The following is a 20710-nucleotide window of genomic DNA, read 5'->3' on the forward strand; positions in this document are numbered from 1 at the left end:
CCGAGCAAGAAGCCAAATCAAATCTCGTACTGGGAGTGAGCGATACAAAAAAAATATATATATATATATATTTTTCAAAGTTTTTTTTTTTTTTTTTCAAATAAAAAAAATTACTAAAAAATTAAAGAAAAAAGAAACAAATGACCCATGAGTGATGTTATATTTGGGCCTATTTTTTGTGAAATTTGGGCTGGGCCTTAAAGGGCGTATTAGGCCCATAGTATAAATAGCAAGTTTTGGGCTTTATTTTAGGGTGCCCAATATCGAATTCAAAAGACTCCGGGAACAGACGGCGGATCCCGCCTTCTGCAATCTCCTTATCCAATTGTTAGGTTTTTTCAGCGGGAAGGTCTAATGGCTTCGACGAGGTTTCCCTGTGCTCAAACCCTATCGAAAACCTCGAATTCTCTTCTCCGATCTTCTCTTTTAGCCCTAATGGCGTCGAATTCGCTTCCAACTTCTCGTTTAGGTTACTGTTTTACTCGCAACGGCTCCTGCAGCACCGTTCCAGTTCGCACTTTGGATTATGAGGTACTTCTTCTTAGATGGTTTGTGTTTTGTGTGTTGCAAACTTAGGACTGATCTGATATTTCAGGATTTTTTAATGGAAGTGTTTATTGGAAGACATTTTCGCATTGCCTTCCGAAAGCGAGAAGGATTACATGTGAAAACTGACTATTGTTAGGATTTATGAATCAAAGAGAAATTTGATTCTTGTTTACAATTGTTATCTTTAGTAATGATGTATTTGATTGACATACGTCGAGGAACTAGAGATTAGAGAGCCAAAGTTTTGTGTGCGGATGTATCGTTGAGGGTGTAATGACAATTTGTGCGTTGTATGATGTGTCGTCTTTGTGAGATACGTAAATTGTTTATTGGAGATGAACAGTCCACTTGCATCAATTTAATGCATACAATCTTTGGAACAAACTGGTTTGTTTATCTTGTAATTCCATTTCTAGTTCTATGATTCGGAGTATTATTTCCTATTTGATCCCTTTGAATTCCATATTCGAAGTTGCGATTGGATCTATTCATTAAAAAGAATCGATTCAATGCATTTCTTATGCACCCATAGGTGTTATATTGGATTTGAATAAGATTTCGGATCAATCTATATTGATTGACTTCCTCCGTTATCTTGTTGCTAGCGTCATGACCACCTAGATTAGCTTAAGAAATGGAAGGAAAAACTATAGTTGTTGTTTTGGGAGCATGTGTAGTTGGAATTGCTTTTTATTTCGCTCACCAGTCTTTTACCCCCCTACTTACTGGATGAAGTTTCATGTAGTTCACCAATGGTTCTTCTGAAGTGGAACTGAGATAACACCTTGGGACACAAGAAATTGGTAGTTCAAAAGATGTTTTTGTGGATGCAAATCAAGCCTCGTTGATAATTAAAGGACAATGCTTGGGATCGGCTATCACTTTTCTGGAAACGAAACAACAATTTGAGAAAATAAAACCTGCAGAAACAATATGGTTTTCCATTGTTATGGTAGATAGCCTCCGACAAATAGTATGAGTCTTAATGTCTAAATATGACATTTGTTTGATGAACAGGTATATTGATGAAGATCAATTAGTTATAAACTCAAAGAAGCATGATCCAGACTTCAAATGGCCCAACATTTTAGAGTCTTGGTAATCCCTTATAGGAGGATCTACGCAGTTTCCAAAAGGAACATCGATGAATTTGATAGGGGGGATTCAACAGATTTTAACCAAAAAGTTGGGCAGGAACTCGAAGTTGGGCTAGGGTATGGCGTCTGTTTGATCTATTTTTGGTCATTTTCATTATCCAATGTTCAAAGTTGATAGTGATCGTCACGTCAATTGCTAGTTTATTTGAAATTACTGATTCTCTCCCTTTCCAAGCAATGTCTATCAACTGAATTGTGGCCTTGAAACGTAACAACTTAAACAAGGCAAACATTTTAGTGCCAGGTAGGACCTACTTCATGTTATCTTAAGCAAGATAAACATGAACTTTCATTTTTCAATTATTAACTTCAAAAACTACGAGAAATTTATGTCCTTCTGAAATTGTTCCTACTAATTTCGTAAAACTTGCTTCTGAGAAATTTTTACTGGTATGATTCTCAGGTATACTCCATCGAGTACAAAAGAATTGCTGGAAACATTTTCCAAGCAGATCGTTGATTCATGTGAGTACTATTTGCCCTGAACATGCTTTAATGCCACTAATCACTGCCAGGGTCTTATAAACTTTTTCCCTTTTCACAATAATCACCTTCAAGAGGACTCGATGTTAGGAATGTATGACCTTGACATAAGCACGCCACACTAAGGTTAGTGTTCCCTCCTTTGATTGAGCAAAAAGAATTCCTCCCAGACCTTAACCCTTCTCCACCATTGGTTCTCAATGTTAGGAATATGGAGCCAATACCATGCTGCAAAGCTTGGAGGATCAAAATCACTGCATCCACATTTGTTGAAGTCATTGTGGTACTTGGAAGTCAAATAATTTTAGTTGGGTTATGTGAAGGTCGATTAGCAGCACGAGTTTGAGACCTTTTGTAACCTTCATTACAATAGAATCTGCCGGCAAACCAGTATACTTAACAAGTCACAAATGAGACTTGTTAACTTATTTGGCTCACACTTGTGAAGGGTTGAACAATTGAAGTATATTTTAGTTGTCTTAATGCTCTTTGTATCCATTTCTCCCAACACCTAAGTAGATTTGACTTGAGGATAATGGGCGTGGGAAACTCAAATAAGACGAGGAAAGAGAAACAAAGAACCTTGCACCTATAAATAATTGTTCACCTTCTTAGTTTGTCTACATTGTAAATGATTTTGAATAAAGAACACTCATCTCTCTTAAATTGGATGCTCAACCTTTTAAGATTGAATATGACTTTCATATTTGGGTCAAAAGTATATGTTTTAACTAGGTAAGCCACATTTAAAATCGTTGCTCTTTTTCCGATATTATATTGTCCAAAATGCCTAATTCGTGATCATAAAGTCTTCTCAAAATTTATGTTTAAAATGATACTTTTGAATTGTTATCTATTAAAATATTATTTTAAACGTGCTTTCTCCTAACAAAGTCCTCTTGTTTCAGTGAAATCAAGACAAAAAAAAGGAATTCTCAACCGGCATGGAAAAAGAGGTACGATCTCGCCCACCTTTGCCACTCAAGTATATATACAACATATGCCGTTAAAAATCAACCGGTGTGAGGTTTAGAGCCCTTCTTCCATCAATAGGTACTCCCAACGTGTTGAGTATTCGGAATCCGTCTTCTACAAAGGAAAAGCCTGTTACGAATAAGTGAGAATGAGCTCGAGCTTAGTGAAACACTAATATGCATAGTACCGTGGGATGATTTTATATAAGAGAGCGGCAAGACTAATTGACTTCAAATCCTCGATTCCATTTGCTCCAATTATAAGCAATGCATTTCTTTTATGTCTTCAGGAGGATGGTGCTGTTCGAAATACTCCTCCTCTTCCTTACTTACCATAAACAGTGTCTATCATTTAATAAAATCCTTAAACTACTGCATGGACTCAAATTGAGATATCACGTAAAAAAAAAAAACTCACTACTTGGATCGTGTTTCGTTTTAAACATGTTTTCGAAGACTAAAAATAGCTCTTACAAAACTAAAATGAAATGATTATCAAACAGAGACTTGACATAATGGATTTCTTTGCCATGTTTATCCAAAAGGAGTATACATAATAATAAAATGGATCATTTATTCTTTTGGTAATGGAATTTGAAATTTTAATAAGCAAACTAAAAAATGTATAAAAAGACTGGGAAAATAAAGAGTGAAAACCTTCCAACCCTATTTACCAATTTTAAAACCTCTCAAATAATGTAAATATTAAAGTTAGTCACCTGATAAGATGGTAAGATGCATCGAAATACAGAAAATAGTCTGAAAATGATCATCCAAGTGACTCAAGTCACCTAATAAGATGGTAAGATGTATTCAAGAGACAAAAAATAGTCCGAACATGATCATCAAAGTTAGGTTAGTAGCCACCTGATAAGATAGTAAGATGTATCGAGATAAAACCATGGATAAGAAGAGACTTCAACATGAACTTTTAACTTTATTTCATATATAGATCACAAGTACATTTAGCTCCTCGTCTCATCGCCAACGACTTCCTCATAACCTGATCAATGCTAACACATTCAATGATCGAAAGCCTTGGCATACGACAATAAAAACTTAGAAACGTGATATTCAACAAAGAAAGTAAAACATTACGAAACCCAGCATCCAGACAGTACAGGAACATTAACAAAAAACAACAAATAAAAAGTCTTCTCGAGTTCAAATCACTAGAAAAATGGACTTTAACAGTCCGCATATGTTCCAAAGTAACGATCACCATATTCACAATTTTATGTCGACACATTCTAACCAAAAGCATCACATAACCATTACCATTAATCACTTTCGCCACAAAAAGCATTTTCTTTCGATACTGTTTCAGATCCTTGCGTTATGGACTAGATGATTTCAGTGGCACCTGCCAAGAAAGAGGAAGTTTAAGAAAATTGGACATATATATAACAAAAAGCAGTTTCTTGTACAATAGTTTCAAGGAAAAGGCCAAATGAAATGAAATGATTGTATCTATTTTAATCCCTGATCTTTAAAACAGTTCATTACATCATTGACTTCTTAACTTTGGTTCTAAAAAGTCTATGCTTAACATTTTTACTTAAATGTCAACACACATTAATCAAATGAATGACTGTGACACAACGTAGAAATAGGTGGCACAAAAGAGTCAATCCACTTTGTTAACTTGCCTCATTGTAAATTTTAGCTCATACGTCCTTATTTTATCCAATTAACTTACTCTATTGTGCCACATTATTACTACGGGGTGTCAAATCATCACTCATCAATACGAATAACGTGTCACATCAATATTTAAGTAATGATGTTAATGAGAAGAACTTCATGGAATCCAAATCAAAAGTTAAAGAGTGTAAATGGAACTTCTTAAAGTTTAAAGACCAAATAGATACAACTATTAAAAGTTGAAAGACTCAAATCTGTAACTTAATATAAAAAATTCAGTCAAAAAAGCAAAGACAGATCAATGGTCTCATCTCATGTCTACAAGCATAGCTGACTCATGGTGATGCATATTTAGACTTTACAATAAACAAAACGTCATCTTCTGGAAACTGCAGCAAGGTAAAACACAGTATCAGGTAAATCAAGTGTTACTTCAGATAAGTGTCACTTCATTAATTTTAAGGTTATCGATCCATTTCCGCATATTTCATGTAATTTACTCTAAAATAGTATATATATAAAAATAATAAAAAATAAAAAACTTGTTCGTTTCTACTCACCTACCTCCCAATAGATATGACCTCCGGACCTAATGAAATGAGTCAACAAATTTTTTTTTTTTTGGGGGGGGTGAAGAGTACAAGATTGTTTTCTTCTTTTTTTTCAAATCAAGATCCTCACTAGTTTGAAAGAAACTGACTGAAGGAATAATGATCATGGCCCCCCAATAAGGACCAGTATATTCAACATGGGCACGCCTGAAGAAGGGTTTTTCCAAGAAGATCAGCGCTTGGAACTTTTATTGAGAGATTGAATCTACTCAATTATCACTGGTACAAAGAAAATTGAACGATAAAGAAACAGCAGGCCGAGTTCTTTGGTTTGACAATGTAGACTGGCTATTTGAAGCAAGGGATTCATTTAAAGGAAGGTTTTCAACCAGGAAGTCAAATGTCCACATCCTTCCCATTTTGGGCCCCCTAAAGATTTTTTGCTAAGTCCACGTCCTTCTAACAACATCCAAATCCCCCTGAATGAACCAAATATGTTCCCAAAATGCCTAAAGCCCCATTTGGTTTTTAAACTGGAGCCTAAACCACTCATTTGGGACAAAAGAAAAATTGAGCAATTAAGTAAAAAAATGGGAGGATCTCTTTTTATTTGACCAAGTAAATTGGAGTTGGGTTTCCTCGTCCAGAAATTGTAGAACCCATGAAGATCTTTCTAAAGCTCATTTCCATCAGACGACATTGAATTTGAAATCTTCCCACATGCACGAAAAATTGTCAGGAATTCCAAACCAATCCTCCTCTAGATGCTTACAGTAGAGTAAAATTGGGGAAGTGGTTTGAGTCATTCCCAGCGTTGACTAGGTGATGGAATCGGCTCAAGCACTTGTTAGGGAAGAAATTGAACAATCGGGGTAAGACATCAGGAACTTTGCAACCAGGTAATCATCTTACTAGATGAGTAAGGTAAATCGTGCTCATCTGAATTTCTTTAGCAAAGTAACCTCTTTGAATTTTAATTCGTAGTACTTCAATTTTTGTAAAATCAATAATCATAAGCTATAGCATGTTTCCATTTTTAGCCCACATTATCTAAGACTTGGGATTTAGAAGACTAAACAATTTAAACATCCCGAATAAAGTAACCGAGTTAAAAATGCAATAGCAAAAGGTTGTAATTTGATTTTAACCTTTAGAAACGGGAGAAAATCAATGAAAAGTTTCATTTCTTGTTAAAAAAAAAAAAAAAAAAACAGGAGTAGTTCGATTCATTGACATGAAAGAGAGACGTTGAATTTTCATGTCAAAGTGAAACATTTAAAGGTTTTAGATTCAGTCTCTTTGGTTTTTCCATCATGCTTTCATGCTATTTTTGTTAGCTTGTTTCTCCCTTGGGCCTTTTGCTCCTTATTATTCGATCTTCGCTTTAGTATATCTTAGGGGAGTTTTCCCTTTTTGGTTTGGTCGTTTGTTATCTTCACTAATTTTGGGAGTTCGTATCCTTCAACTTTTTCTTTATTTTCATCTATCAATGAACAATTTGCTTCTTGTTCAAACATAGCGAGAGAGAAACATTGAATTTTCATGTATTTAAGGTCAAAGAACCAAAAGTCGATTGAAATTTAACATTAAAATCACAAGAATGAGAATAGAGGAGCAGAAAATGACCTTGCAAAGACTTGTTATTGTACTCCTCAACAAAGAATCTCCAACAACCAGTCTCAGCTGTTTTACAAAATCATCACGATGCATCTTCTTGGCCTAGAAAACGGTATCCAGATAAATAACATGAAAAGACATTGAAAGAATCATGACATAAAATTAAAATTTCAAATTACCCTGAATTGTTCATATTGCATATTAATACGTTCCATGTCTTTAGAAGAAACTTTGTTACAGATAGCAGCAAACAACATGGAGAAAGGCATCCATGGAGACTTGGGTGTTTTCATAGAGTTGGAAGCAACACTAGCTGCTCTTTCCTGAGGTCTCCAATCATCTGGAGGTTGAGCATCGCCATCCTAAAAGATAAATAAATATTTGCAAGTAAAGTCACGTGCTAAAGGATCAAATATTAAAAAAAAAAAAAAAACAAATTCTGACTCAGTTTACTAAATCCCATTTTCAGGAGAACAAAAAAACATGAGCTGCAGTCTATATTTCAAAACTCCATAATGAATGGCTGCAATGGTAGAGACATACATCAATTGACATATTTGGAGGCTTACCATATTAATTACCGATGACCCCAATGGTATTTGGCCAGGGGACGCTTGACAAGATGCAGTGATCCTCGAGATGTCATTGGTATGACTTTCAACTGCATGCATGAATCAGCATCAACAAGTGTTCAGAATAACATTGCATCTATTCATAAGATTCCAACTACTACAAATTGAGACCACCCATCAGTGTAGTAACATCCCTAAGAATAATATGACTGCCCTTGGGCAGAATTTGTAAAACTAATCAAGGAAAAAAAAAAAAAGAACGAAGTAACTCCTCCAAACAAACAGTGCACCCAGAGAAGATGACCACCTTTGAGACTGGGTGCAACTTTAAAGCTGACAACAGATTCTGGATAGATGTGGGTGTTCATATTCATTCTCCATATAACGTAATATGTTGGTTTTGTAAGGTTGTCCACTCCACTGTCAAAATCCTTGCCACTTGGATGGAATTGTCTGCTTCCAGGGTGAAGAAGTTCCATGTTTCCCATTATTACACGGCAAAATACAAGATGCTGCACTCCTTTGTCATCAATATCACAATGACTTGCACTGTAAATAAACAAAAGATCAAATCTTATGAAAGCAGGATAGTATGCCATTACCAAGCACGTAAAGGAAAAAATGAATTATGAGAAAAACCAGTCAACATGGATACATTATATGAAATTACCATAGCCAGATGAAGAATAAGCCAAACATGCAAGGAAAGTGGAAGTATGATAGGAAGAAAATTTTATGAGTTGTACAAGCTATAAAACAGATCCAGTGTTTGGTGTATTGCATTGCTTATGACAAAGAACAGACATGGAATGTATAACATGTTTGGCCATATTGATACCCTCGGTTCTAGAAAGATGCAAATGAATGGTTGGCAAAGAATCAGAGGCATGAACACAAGACACAAATGGGCACAGTGTCAAATTTTTTGTTCGACAGATCCTTCCTGCAAGGTTAATACTTTAGATCGCATTCAGAGGTCTTCCCCTAAGCTGGTTGGCCTAAGTGTTGTACCTTCCGTAGGAAGGATAATCTCTTGTGGTTTGCTTCTTTTTGTGCTTTCTGTAGGGACTTTAGAGGGTAAGAAACAATAGAAATTTAGGAGAGGCAGAGAGACCTTCATGCGAGGTGTTAAATATCATGTTTAGCTTTGGGTCTCCGTTTGTGAAGACTGTTGAAAATATCCTTCAGGTCTTGAATTGTACTTTGGGACCACTTCTTTGGTCAATTAGGCCCCTCTTGGGGTGTTTTTTGTATCCTTCATGTACTCGTAAATTTTATCTCAGTTTGTTGGCTTTTCACCGAAACAAAAAATGTTATTTTTAATATTAATATCAAAAAGGATTTAAGAATCGTTAAAATTAAAAGGCCATTACATTTAAGAGGAAGAGATAAACATTTGAAAAAGAAGAAAAAAGTTGGAGAACAATTTTGAGAAAAAATGGTCTTTCAATAAGGTTCTTTATATAAGCTTGCAGGTTGGAAATAAAGTGGGCAAAAATTTAACAGAGAAAAACGTTAAAATAGAGAGACAATATTTCTGAGAGAGGAAAAGTTTATAGAGAAATAAAGTAGGGAGCGTGATACGATAATTATACAGTGAAAAAGAAGTTAGGGAGACCATTTTTGGAGCGAAACAGTTAAGAGGTACAGAAATTTTAGACAAAAAAATTTGGGAGAGAAAAAGTTCGAGAGAGTGACAAGAAAATTGGGAGAGGAAAAGTTCGAGAGAGTGACAAAAACTTGGAGAGAAACAAAGTTAGAAAGAGTGAAAAGAAACCTAGAGCCATCACCAAAAAATTAGAGAGAAACAAAATTATAGAAAAAAATAACTTATAAAGTTTTAAGGCAAAAATAGAATGAAAATTTTGAAATTTAAAGTAATGATCATTTTGGTAACCAATTTTCTAACCATCAATTGACAAAAATCACTTAAAAACATCTCCAAAAATCACTTTATGTACAAATGTCAAAATCCTTCCAAAAAATACCCTTTTACCTACGTGAAGGGACTAGAACCATGGTAAAAAAAATTGCAAAGTAAAAAAACTTGGAGAAAATGAAAAGTTGAAGTTGCAGCTATGAGCTAACAAACATCAGAAAAGCCATTTTTTTATGGGAAGCAAAGACTTATTTATTCTAACGATGAAATGGAAATCCAAAAAGTGGTAACAAAGTTACATTAAAATAACCAAGTATACATACATATATGTATGTATACAAAAGCCTCCTCCAATGGCAAAAATAAATAGGAGAGGAGCATAAGATTGAGGGAGGGGACTTGCCGAATCAACTTCTTATCTGAACCTATAATAAGCTGGAGAGAATAAGAGCCATTTGGTCGTTCCGAAATAATAAAAAGACTTGGACTAAATAATGTGCAAAAATCTTCCAACAAACTGCATTACCTAACTACTGGCGTGCTTTGGCTTGACCTTAATATTTAGCACCAAATGAATAGCATTTCATCATCCTAACTTAGAGGACCAGCTTCCTTAAGGTTGAGGGGCAAATTGAGGCAGATGTTGTATTGTTCACAGTTAGCAGTCAGTAGGTCAGTAGTTGGCATTTTCTGTTAGTGGCTGGATAGTTAGTTATGCTAGTTAGCAGCCAGTATGATTCAAACGTAACCAACATATTATTTATACGAGTTCAAAATCATTTAAAAGATAATTATTTTTCTGAAGAAATTTAGCCACCTGACATTCGAGCAATCAACGGCTGTGAGGTGAACACCAGTGCCATACATGGATTTGATTGAAGAAGCTCCAGAAAGCCCGATTCCATACATCGTCAAGCTAGATAGTTCTGTTTCAGAAACAGGAAGCCAAGCAAAACGAACATTTGCATCCCCTCTGTACAGTTTGGTCATTTCTATGTTCTTATTGAAAAGCTCTAATTGAGACTGCGTTGAAGTATCATGGCAGTGTTTTATATTAAGTATCTCTAAACTACCATCGGGGTTCATCATTCCATCGCGAAATATTTTCTCTACCGTTTTTGTATCCAATTCTCCATTCACAAGTTCAATCCCAGAGGTGAGGTTCATATCCAACTCCTTTAATTTTGGAGCAACCTCATACACTTTTCCAGTAGGTATTCTACAACAATTATCCTCAACTTCTTCAATATCATAGTCATAAGCAGGTTTTTCGTCGGTTTGGGACTGTTTGATATAATCATTTGACTCCCCACTACACAACTCCAAACTCGACTGGCCAACTCCATTTATTTCAATTTCCAACTGTAACTTGATGACATTGGACCCATGATTTCCTTCCACCTGTGGTTCTGTATTTCCAAAATCATTAGAATTGTAGCATTGACTTTTGTATGCAGCATAAATCTCAGGGAAGAAGCAGCTCCCTGCTGCATCAATCCATCCAAGAGGTTGCTGCAACCCTGTATTTAAGTCCAAAAAAAACATATGCAAAAAGTCTAGCACGCAGTGCTGTCCATTAGACTTAATTTCCAAAGATGCTTTCTTTACCTGCAGAGTTTCCCCAGCCAAATCAAGAAGATCACGGGGAAAATTAATCCACTCACCATTTTCATAAAGCATTATTTGTTTTGGTATCCCACTTTTCATAAAATTTGAATAACCTCTGTACAAGGGTCTAAAACGAGTTTCAGAGTTTGCAAGTGCGCTACTACATCCACCTAGCTTCTGTCTCTTTCCCACGCTATTTAATGAAGTCATGGCAGGGCACTGATGTGCCATGCAGATAGGTTCTGTTGAATGTACACCAAACTGGGCAGCTCGCTTTCTTTTTAAAGCAAGTCCAACTTTCTGGCTACCCAATACCTTTACGATCTTGTCTTCCATTTTCACTAGCTAGCCTAATATCTAAATGCAACTTCAAATCTAAAAGTGTGTCACAAATCCAAAGTACACCTTATACATTAACTGGACTTGTGAAGAAATTCATGAGAGAAACTTGGAAAACCCTGGAAAATGAAAATATAGCTATTAGATGAGGGAACATTAAACAATCATAAACATTAGACTAACTATGTTGACAAACATTAGAGCGAAAAAAAATAAGAATAAGTGGTCAAATACAACTTTATTTTCCCATTTTGAGGACTTAAGCTCAAAACCTTAGATTGGTTGCTCGATTTCCCAGGTTTACTTCATGTGTATGGTGTGTGCACGAGAACTGTAGCTCGGAGAGTTGGAACATACCAGGAAATGTCAAGAAGCAATCTGCTGCACCCAAAAGCAACATCGCGGAAAAGGTAAACAAAAACAAAGCTATAATGTTAGAAACCATTGAAATTGCAAGTTAACAGCAAATTCACATGTCAGAAGGGTATCAAATAACAAAAGGTAATTTCCCAATGAAACAAAATACATCCATAAGATTCAAACAAATTTTCCAAGAAAATAATTGCAGATACCTTCAAACAATTAAAAGAAAATGATAATAAACACATCGCTTGACTACAAAACTCGTACACATTTAGCACTCTGAGCCAAAAAGCCAGCCACTTATTTTTTAAAATTAGACTTTTTTCAGCAAGCACGATTCTTCCAATCAAGATTAAGATGCTCAATTGAAACATAAGTTTTACTATGAGCATCAACACAGATCATGTGTAGAACACTTAATAGAAGGAGAACCATAAATACTTAGAAACAGCAAGAAACAACGACACCATTCGGGTGGGGGCCCTTAAAGGTTCTTTCATTAATATGAGGACGGTAATAAATAATATATCATTCATACATATAAAGAATGATAAAAAGTTTTTTAAAATACATTCTGATAACTGGAAATTTTTCGAAACTGCAAGAAGCAGCATAATTAAACATGGTGTCCAAAGAAATCGTGTGGGTTTAAAAATGAGTGAATGAAAAGAATAAAGATGTAGATTAATGTTGGAGAAAATCTAAACAAGCTCATCTACGTCAAATCTTCAATAAGAAGGCCCTATCAAATTCATCTTCTATCAAGGATGTCATTATGGCGTTACACTTGCACCATTTTTTTCGGTAAAATCCAAATTCATCAGGGATGAACTTCAAGTTGGCTGCTTTCTTTTTCTCTTTAGTTTTCAAAAACATCATCAAGTTTCAGAGGATGGAAGGCACTGGACATGATTCTCCAGGCTATGTGTAGTGATGTGCTTAATCAAATGCATGGTGAAGTTGAAAACATGGATAAGTAGCAATAAATAAAAACAAGATGATGATAAGAAGGAAGAAATGGGATTTTGTTGTTACATCAAAAGTGGTTGAGATTATTACCACAATTTTAAAGTTAATTGATCCATCAAAAGGTAGAAAAATAAATATAAACAAAATCAGCATAACAGCGAGTTTCAACAATTCATGTTACACTGATATTAAAGTTGACCGTCAATTATTCCTTCCCCTCCAAGAAAAAAAAAACATCCGATCCCCTCATACCAAAACTAAAACCTTGTTATGAGCAAATACCTAATGAAAATTTCTTCATCTAAGTTATGAATACCCTAATGAATCATTCAACTCAAACAAAACGAAAATTCACACACAACCTAAAATCGTGAAGAAAAATTAACCAAAACAACTCAGATCGAACAGATCAGTGTCATCCGTATGTTTTAATCGGCTTTGACTGCAAAATTAATACTTCTAAACCCAACGATCTAAATGCAGACATAAACAGAAGGATTAAAGACCGAAAACACAACCAAATCACTGGTCGAAACTTCAGAAAAATTTCCAGAAAACAATAGAACAAAAATCTTACCCTCAACTTCACATGTAACAAAAAAAATAACATAACATGTGCTGGATTTCAATTTGCAGTAGAAAAGATCAAGAAACGAAGATCGAACGAACAAGGGGGAGAGAGAAGAAGGAAAAAAAAAAAATAATAAAACAAAAGTAGAAAATAAAAATTATCGTGAAGTGTATATATATATGTAACTCGAAACGACGTCGTAAATGAAACCCCCGCGACTTTATAAGTCGACGATGTCAATAAGTTGGGCCATACTGTGGGCCGCTCACGCTTTCAACGTTTCCAACGGTAAATTTAAATTATTGTATTTTATTTATTAATTTTTATACGGAAAAATAGAATCTCTATGTGAAATTTGATCTTTAATTTAAAATTTTAATTAAATTTAATTAAATTTAATTAAATTTAATTAAATTGACCTCTAACCCTAAATTGGAGAGTAGATGCCATATGGTTGAAATTTCAAACTTTTCAATGGTCACGCGTCTAGTTGGGAGGTGGGAGTAGATATTTATTGTACTATTAAATATTAATTTTTCGATTTAGTTTATAGGGTCGTTAGTATTGGTTCATACGTGTATGTATAGAGTGAGCGGGTGAAGATTTGGGCAAGGACGGGGACGGAGAACGTGATTCATGTCTTCAACTCTGTGTTAACTAACATGGAAAAATCTCTCTTTACTCCCTTTTTCATTTCCCGTACGATGATTCTCCACCACATTCAAGATGGGGTCCCTAGGCCCACGTGTGTAATGAACATCTTAAACCGTGAGAAAGACAAAATTGATGATGATAGTAATTGATAAGGAGTGTAAGGAAAAACGAGCCTCGTTCTTAAGAAAGTTAGGAGGAAATGTAAAACGTCAAACGGTGGTGGGAGAACAAGTTTAAACTAAAGAATAGAAAGAAAAAAAAACGACCCACCGAGTCTCCTCTCGAACAATCGTCCATTCATGTCTACTCTCAAACATAATGCTTTTATTCACTCTAGACTCCCTTTGTTCTCGAGACATATCGTCCGTCCGTCTATGACTCTGTCATCTTAACTTGCTACATGGGTAAGTCTATAACACAACCTTGATACACGTTGTTAATGAAAACGAGCCATTCTCGCAGGTTTATAATATTAGCCCGACATAAAATCTTAATAATTTAAAATTATTATATAAAATAAATAAAATTATTATGGAATTACAATAATAATAATTAAAAAAAAAAAACAAATAATTGATTATTATGGTAGGTATGACAATTTCCCCGAAACTGGGTCCCACCACAGTAAATACTTATTTTTAAATTTGAAATTTATGCCATCCAAAGTCAAGTCACCATAATAAATAAATAAATAAAAGAATAAAAAAACCAATATCATATTTTCCAGCTATCTTGCGCCACAACTTGTTTAATAATTATTTATAAAAAATATATATATATATATATTTTTTAAATAATAATTAGACATCATTGTTTAGTACAACAAGTTAGAAATATTGCCGACTACTAAATTAAAAGTCTCCACGTCAGATGAGGTTGCCACCGAATTTCCACCTCATTATTTTATTTTAATTTTATTTTGTTTGTTGCCAAATGAATTTGGGGTTGTTTAAGATACTTACTACCTTTTACTTTATCAAATATTACCTACCATAATAATAATAATAAACAAAATAAACTTTACATTAATTTAAACTATTTTATTATTTATAATATGAGTTTGGTCTAAATTATTATTTAAAAATGACCATTAATAAAAAAAAAGCAAGAAAAATAAAAGATATTACTATAGTGGAGTATTATGTGTATTTTTTATTTGCCAAAAATGTTTTTAAAATTAAGAATATATCTAAATAACTTATACAAAAATTTAAAAATGTAATTTAACTAAAAAAATATACTAAACATTATTAAAAATTTTGATTAATACTTTAATTTTTTTAAAACTTATTTTTAATTAAGAATTAAAAAAAAAAAAAAACTTTTACTAAAATATTTATACACATTTGAAAAATACCTACAAATTTTCAAAAATAATATTAATAAATTTAAATTTGTAAAAAATAGCTGAAAAAGATTTTACCTCGTACTCATAAATTTAGGATAAAATAATTTATCATCGGTAAATAAATATTTTTCCGTTTATATTTTGATTAAAATATCAGATATTAATAATCATTTTAAAATTTTATGCGGTTAAGAATGAGAAATAGAAATAGAATTGGAATGGAAAGTATTTTGTTATTGATATTCATAAGCTTTAAATATAATACAAGCAAGCCACTAATACCTATCCTAAAGAAAATATAAATTAATTAAATATTAAAAATAAAATAAAATATACTATAAATCAAATCAGGAAATAAAGAATATTAAGATATAATATCTATGATATATTTCATAAATAATATATCTCAACACTCCCCTCAGGTTGGAGCGTGTATGTCAATCACATCCAACTTGTTTTTATAGTGTAGGTCAATAACACTCAAGTTGTCTGAGTGTAGGTCAATAACACTTTTGTCTTCCGAGTAGTGAAAATAGAAAGTGTAGGTCAATAACACTCAACTTGTCTTTGAAAAGAGAGTGTAGGTCAATAACACCCAACTTATGTTTGAGAAGAGAGTGTAGGTCAATAACACTTTTGTCTCCTAGGAGAGTCTAGGTCAATAACACTTTTGTCTTCCCAATAGTGAAAATATCCGTCAAGTTAACTCTAAACAAGTATCATCTGGGCACAATGGTTTGCTTTGTAGACTTTCAAGAAATTATTGAATTTCCAAGAAAGATGCAAAACTCAGAAATAGACTGTCTTTGATTGGTTTGCATTTTTAGACTTCTCAATAAATTATTGAATTTCCCAAAAGATGCAAAACTCAGAAATAGACGGCCTTTGATGTATCTCATAAGCTTTAAATAGAATACACAACTAATACTTATCAATAAAGAAAATATAAACTAATTAAATATTAAAAATAAAATAAAATAAAATATACTATAAATCAAATCATAAAAGAAAATAATATTAAAATATATTTAAGACAATAATAAATATATTTTAAAATGTTTTAAAAAAATTGAAAAGTTTTAATAAAATTTTTGAAATTAAAAGTATTTATATTGAAAGTTGATTAGTATTTTTATTAATTTAACTTAAAAATTATCGAGATTGCCCCCAAATCAATAATCCCGGGTCGGGTCGCGTAAGATCCGATCAAACCCGAAAAATATCTCGTCTGGCTATTGCCACACTATATAGTTCTGTAGACACAGGTCGCGGCAAGCTGAGGCGGGAACACAATTCGTTCGGGTTTTATTTCTGTATTTGTTTTGCAATCGCATCACTCTCAGAATTCAATCGAGAAGATGGGTCGAAACAGAATGTACTGGGATGATTCCATGCCTGTCAAGGTCATGGATGAATCTATGACGAAGTATAAGGTTATCTCTCTCTCTTTCCATCTGTTAATTCTCTCTTTGCAGTATCCAAGAAGTGCTGTCGTAATCTGTCAATCTGAGATTGTGTTGATTTTGTCTTCGTTTGTTGCTTCGTGGCTTTGATACGAACAAATGCTGGCGTTTTCCAGATAATGCATGGACAAGAAGCCGTCTGTGTTCCGGCCGAGGGAGGAGTTTTTAACGGTTGCGGTAAGAATGACGAGCCGAAGAGGTCCGTAGTTGTTTTGTATATAGCGCTTTTCTTGTTTTTTTTTTTTTTTTTTTTTTTTTTTGGTATTATCAATCATATCTCTGGAAGTTGAAATGTTATTGTAGTTATTTAAAATTCTTGGAAGTTTTGTGATCATGTTAACGGGCAATGTTCTTGTTTCTGTTTGATCCTGTGAGTTGAAATGAAAGTGAAGGCGTGGATATTAATATTTTTGGACCTTGGTTACATGTTTGTGAAATCTTTAAGTTTATGGCGTGGCTGCTAATTTTTGAGTCTTTAATGGTGGTCAGTGGACCAGTCTTGTTTACCTTCAAGAACTGGAAGTGACCTTGGAGAATGTTTTATTCAAGATGAAAGACCTTTCTACTTGTGAGATCCCACCTTGGATGTGGAGGGGAATGAAACATTTTTTATAATAGTGTGTAAATCTCTCCTTAGTTAGTAGACACGTTTTAAAAACCTTGAGAGAAAGTCAGGGAAGATCCAAAAGGATAATAACGGTTAGTAGTGGGCTTGAGTTGTTACGAATGGTATTAGAGTTAGACATTGGGCGATATGCCAGTGAGGAGGTTGAGTCTCGAAGGAGGGTGGACACAGAGTAGTGTGCCAACGAGGACGTTGAACCCCGAAAGGGGTAGATTGTGAGATCCCACATCAGATGGGAAGGAGAACGAAACATTCTTTATAAGAGTATGAAAACTTCTCCCTAGTAGATGCGTTTTAAAAACCTTGAGGGCAAACCCGAAAGAGAAAGCCCAAATAGGACAATATTTGCTAATGGTGGACTTGAACTCTTACACTACTAAAGTCAAGCTGGCAGATGAAGCTAATTTTCTATATTCCCAAGATTTACATTTTGGCAGGTTGCAAACGCCATCTTACTAGTCGGATTTAGAAAGCTGATTCTGCCTCTTAGAACTATCTTTTATACAAAACTTGAATGGGTATTATGGGATAAATAGATCTGGCATGAGAATTCTTGAGTTTTAGCAGCAAACCTCTCCTAAAAGACTATCATCTTTGCAAGTATGTTTAAAAGGCGAAAAATCTTCATTTGGGAAGTCTAGTTGGGAATCTTTTTTCCCCATCGGGAATCCTTGATCTTGCCTCTTTCTGTTGAGGATTTTTGCAGTGATGAAGTGGGGACGACTTCCTAATCCCACCTATATTCTTGATACCCGACTTTCTAACTTCTACCCCAAGCTACTTATGGAGAATGCATAACTTTAAAGTTACAAGTCTTGTGGGCTACCAAGCTACTCTACCCCAGTGGACAGATTTCCCATCACCAAGAAAAACCGCACGCCATAAAGTTGAATGACACTTGAATGACAGTCTTTTGATTTGATGCCTTGTCATATATGCTATTGGAGTTATTTTGACTGGTCTCAAATAACACTAGATTTTGGATCCTAGGGAAGTTAGGGTCTTTGCAACCATATAAACATTGTAGAAGAAGAAATGTTCTTTAATGCACTACCTCTTGGCCTCCAAGATATGGGGAAGGCACTTAAAGGCGTGCTAGGTTTAGGTTGGATATTCTGGAGGTGCGAGAAAGATTCAGCGGTGCAATTGCTTTTAGAATGTAGAAAAAACAAGAACATTTGAAAAGTTATTAGAACGGTTTCTGTGGCTGCTGTTACCTACAAAGTTTACTTTAGAGAATACTTTGAGAGAAAAGAAGTGATTTCGTAGAGGTTCAGGGTAGAATGATCATTGTTACTTTCCATTTCAACGTCCTTCTGGTCTGCAATTATGGAAGAGTACTATAAAATTTGGGTTTTTTTTTTTGGTCAAAGACAAGCTAGAGGGCTCTATATCACTCTCCCTAGGTCTTACTGTGGGGTCTCATGTAACAGTCCAAGTCCACTGCTAGTAGATATTGTTCTCTTGGGGCTTTCTCTTTCGGGCATCCCCTCAAGGTTTTTAAAATGCATTTTTTTTATCTACTAGATGTGGATTTGTGTTGTTACAAATGGTATTAGAGCCAGACATCGAGTGATGTGCCAACGAGGAGACTGAGCCTTGAAGGGGGGTGGACACGAAGCAGTGTACCAGCAAGGAGGCTAAGTTTTGAAGGGGGTGAACACGAGGCGGTATGCCAGCAAGGGTGTTGGGCCCCACTTTAGGGTGGATTGTGAGATCCCACATCGGTTGGGGAGGAGAACGAAACATTCTTTATAAAGGTGTGGAAACTTCCCATTTATTTATTTGCTTACGGTGAACTTGGGCCGTTACATTTGGTCTTTAGACCTTGTTCTCTTATTTTTTTTGTGTTATTGTATCTCATTCTTATCAAAGAAGAGAAGGGAGATAGATAGGAAGAAGTGCCATGGCTAAGCCCCTTCTTGTTTTGTAGGATATATTGCAACTTCTCTTCAATAATCTCCACTAGGGAAAATACAGGAAAAATAACATATAGTTATTCCGCTTAATATTTTATTACTCTCTTAATTTTTGTTCATCTTCAAAGAACAGGTGTGTAAATGAAGAGGGCAACGTCGAGTTTGAAGTTAATGGAATTAGAAATGCCTCGGAAGCTAATGAAAATAGCACTGTAGAGCCGCAACAGGGACCCATTGAGCACTTCAATTTAGATCTGAAAGGTGAAGAGCGCTATAACCAGCTACTCAATCAGTATTACGAGCTCGAGGAGAAGAGGCAGAAGGTTCTAGAACAGCTGTATCAATCCGGTGCTGGTGGTTGGAACTACCAGGATGTCAGCGCAGGGTCGGAGTTTGGAACATCTTCTGCTTATCAAGAGCTCCCAGCCTCTGCAAGCCAACCTTCTCAAAACCATCCAATACCCTCCTATTTTCCCTCCAGTTTTCCAATTCAAGCTGGTATGGATTGCTTGTTGTATGGATTGTTTGTTGTTGGCAAGTGGCAAAGTGTTACCCATTTTTCATTCATTGGTCTCAGGTCCTGAAAGTTTGTCCTTCGCTGATGATGACATTATCAAAACTGCAATGGATTCTGCAGAAAGAGCTATATCCTCCGTGAAGACTGTAAAAAAAGGTAGGCATGATTATTTCGAGTCGTATCTTTTTAGATTATCTGTTCGTTGTGTCGTATTGAGTTAACGATTATCCGACGAGCATGAACCAAACCACTTCAGTAGTTTCAACATGATCTTGCATATTTCAGTTGTGCATACATTTTAAATAGCTTTAGATAAGAATCATAAGATTATATGCGTTTGATCTGTTGACATAGAGAAAGAGAGCGAGAAACATGATGATGGGGTAATGGCGCAAAGTGGTCCAGTTGTATACTCTGAAACAGACCTTTCTGCTGTTTTTCATGCTTGGTATTCTGCAGGCTTCTACACTGGCAAGTACGTTTTGCTTGAAAACGTTCTTTTAGACACTTAAAAAGTCGTTCCAAATAGGCCCTTTAAAAAGATCGAGTCTAATCAAGTGTGTAATAATCTCGATCTGTTTTGCAGATACCTTGTGGAGCAATCTCATCCAAAGAAACTGTGAAAAAACAAGCTTCCTCCTACAACTCTATAATCTTTTCACTCAACTTTGCTTGTACAGAACAAACCCAACTCTGATCTATAAATGAGTTTCAATTTTCCACTATTTTCGTTTTCTGTTGATTTTGTGACATTTTAGCGCCCTTAGACGTCTTATAGTTATAGCGAACGTCTCATTCGATAACCTATTGAGCTTTTAACTTTTGGTTTTTACAATTGTGGTTGTTTTTTTACAATAGAGATGTCCATGGCGTGGGGATAGGAAGTCTTTTCCATCCTCATCCCGACC

At 34.8% G+C, this 20710-nt stretch overlaps 3 protein-coding genes across 7 annotated transcripts; 2 read left to right on the forward strand and 1 right to left on the reverse strand.

Moving 5' to 3' along the window:
* The first annotated feature begins 281 nt into the window (after positions 1 to 281).
* LOC111800880 (uncharacterized) lies at positions 282 to 3399 on the forward strand. 5 transcript variants are annotated; one of them, XM_087126034.1, is made up of 5 exons: positions 283 to 531; positions 1295 to 1763; positions 2110 to 2171; positions 3098 to 3145; positions 3243 to 3399. In XM_087126034.1, the coding sequence occupies exons 2-5, from the start codon at positions 1624 to 1626 to the stop codon at positions 3308 to 3310; spliced, it is 318 nt and encodes a 105-aa protein (XP_086982160.1). In that variant the 5' UTR covers positions 283 to 531; positions 1295 to 1623; the 3' UTR covers positions 3311 to 3399. The 5 variants fall into 5 exon arrangements, 1 of the variants encoding a protein (XP_086982160.1); XR_015422127.1 differs by lacking the exons at positions 3098 to 3145; positions 3243 to 3399 and adding exons at positions 2265 to 2315; positions 2397 to 2685 and having other exon boundaries at positions 284 to 531; XR_015422129.1 differs by lacking the exons at positions 3098 to 3145; positions 3243 to 3399 and adding exons at positions 2280 to 2315; positions 2397 to 2685 and having other exon boundaries at positions 284 to 531.
* Positions 3400 to 5202: 1803 nt separating this feature from the next.
* Positions 5203 to 13410, reverse strand: LOC111800815 (inactive poly [ADP-ribose] polymerase RCD1). Its single transcript, XM_087126036.1, is given in 9 exon segments — positions 5203 to 6050; positions 6053 to 6116; positions 6985 to 7077; positions 7155 to 7337; positions 7545 to 7636; positions 7855 to 8096; positions 10244 to 11492; positions 11646 to 11751; positions 13283 to 13410. Coding segments are annotated over 7 exon segments (1887 nt in total). The 5' UTR covers positions 11371 to 11492; positions 11646 to 11751; positions 13283 to 13410; the 3' UTR covers positions 5203 to 5964.
* A 3128-nt stretch (positions 13411 to 16538) lies between these two features.
* LOC111800857 (uncharacterized) lies at positions 16539 to 20527 on the forward strand. The gene is made up of 6 exons (XM_023684740.2): positions 16539 to 16711; positions 16858 to 16940; positions 19419 to 19783; positions 19863 to 19958; positions 20157 to 20277; positions 20389 to 20527. Exons 1-6 carry the CDS (start codon positions 16637 to 16639, stop codon positions 20423 to 20425), a joined length of 777 nt encoding a protein of 258 aa, XP_023540508.1. The 5' UTR covers positions 16539 to 16636; the 3' UTR covers positions 20426 to 20527.
* Positions 20528 to 20710: the final 183 nt, after the last annotated feature.

Source organism: Cucurbita pepo, chromosome 8 (genome assembly GCF_057944985.1).
Source record: "Cucurbita pepo subsp. pepo isolate OVF chromosome 8, ASM5794498v1, whole genome shotgun sequence".
Lineage (NCBI taxonomy): Eukaryota > Viridiplantae > Streptophyta > Magnoliopsida > Cucurbitales > Cucurbitaceae > Cucurbita > Cucurbita pepo.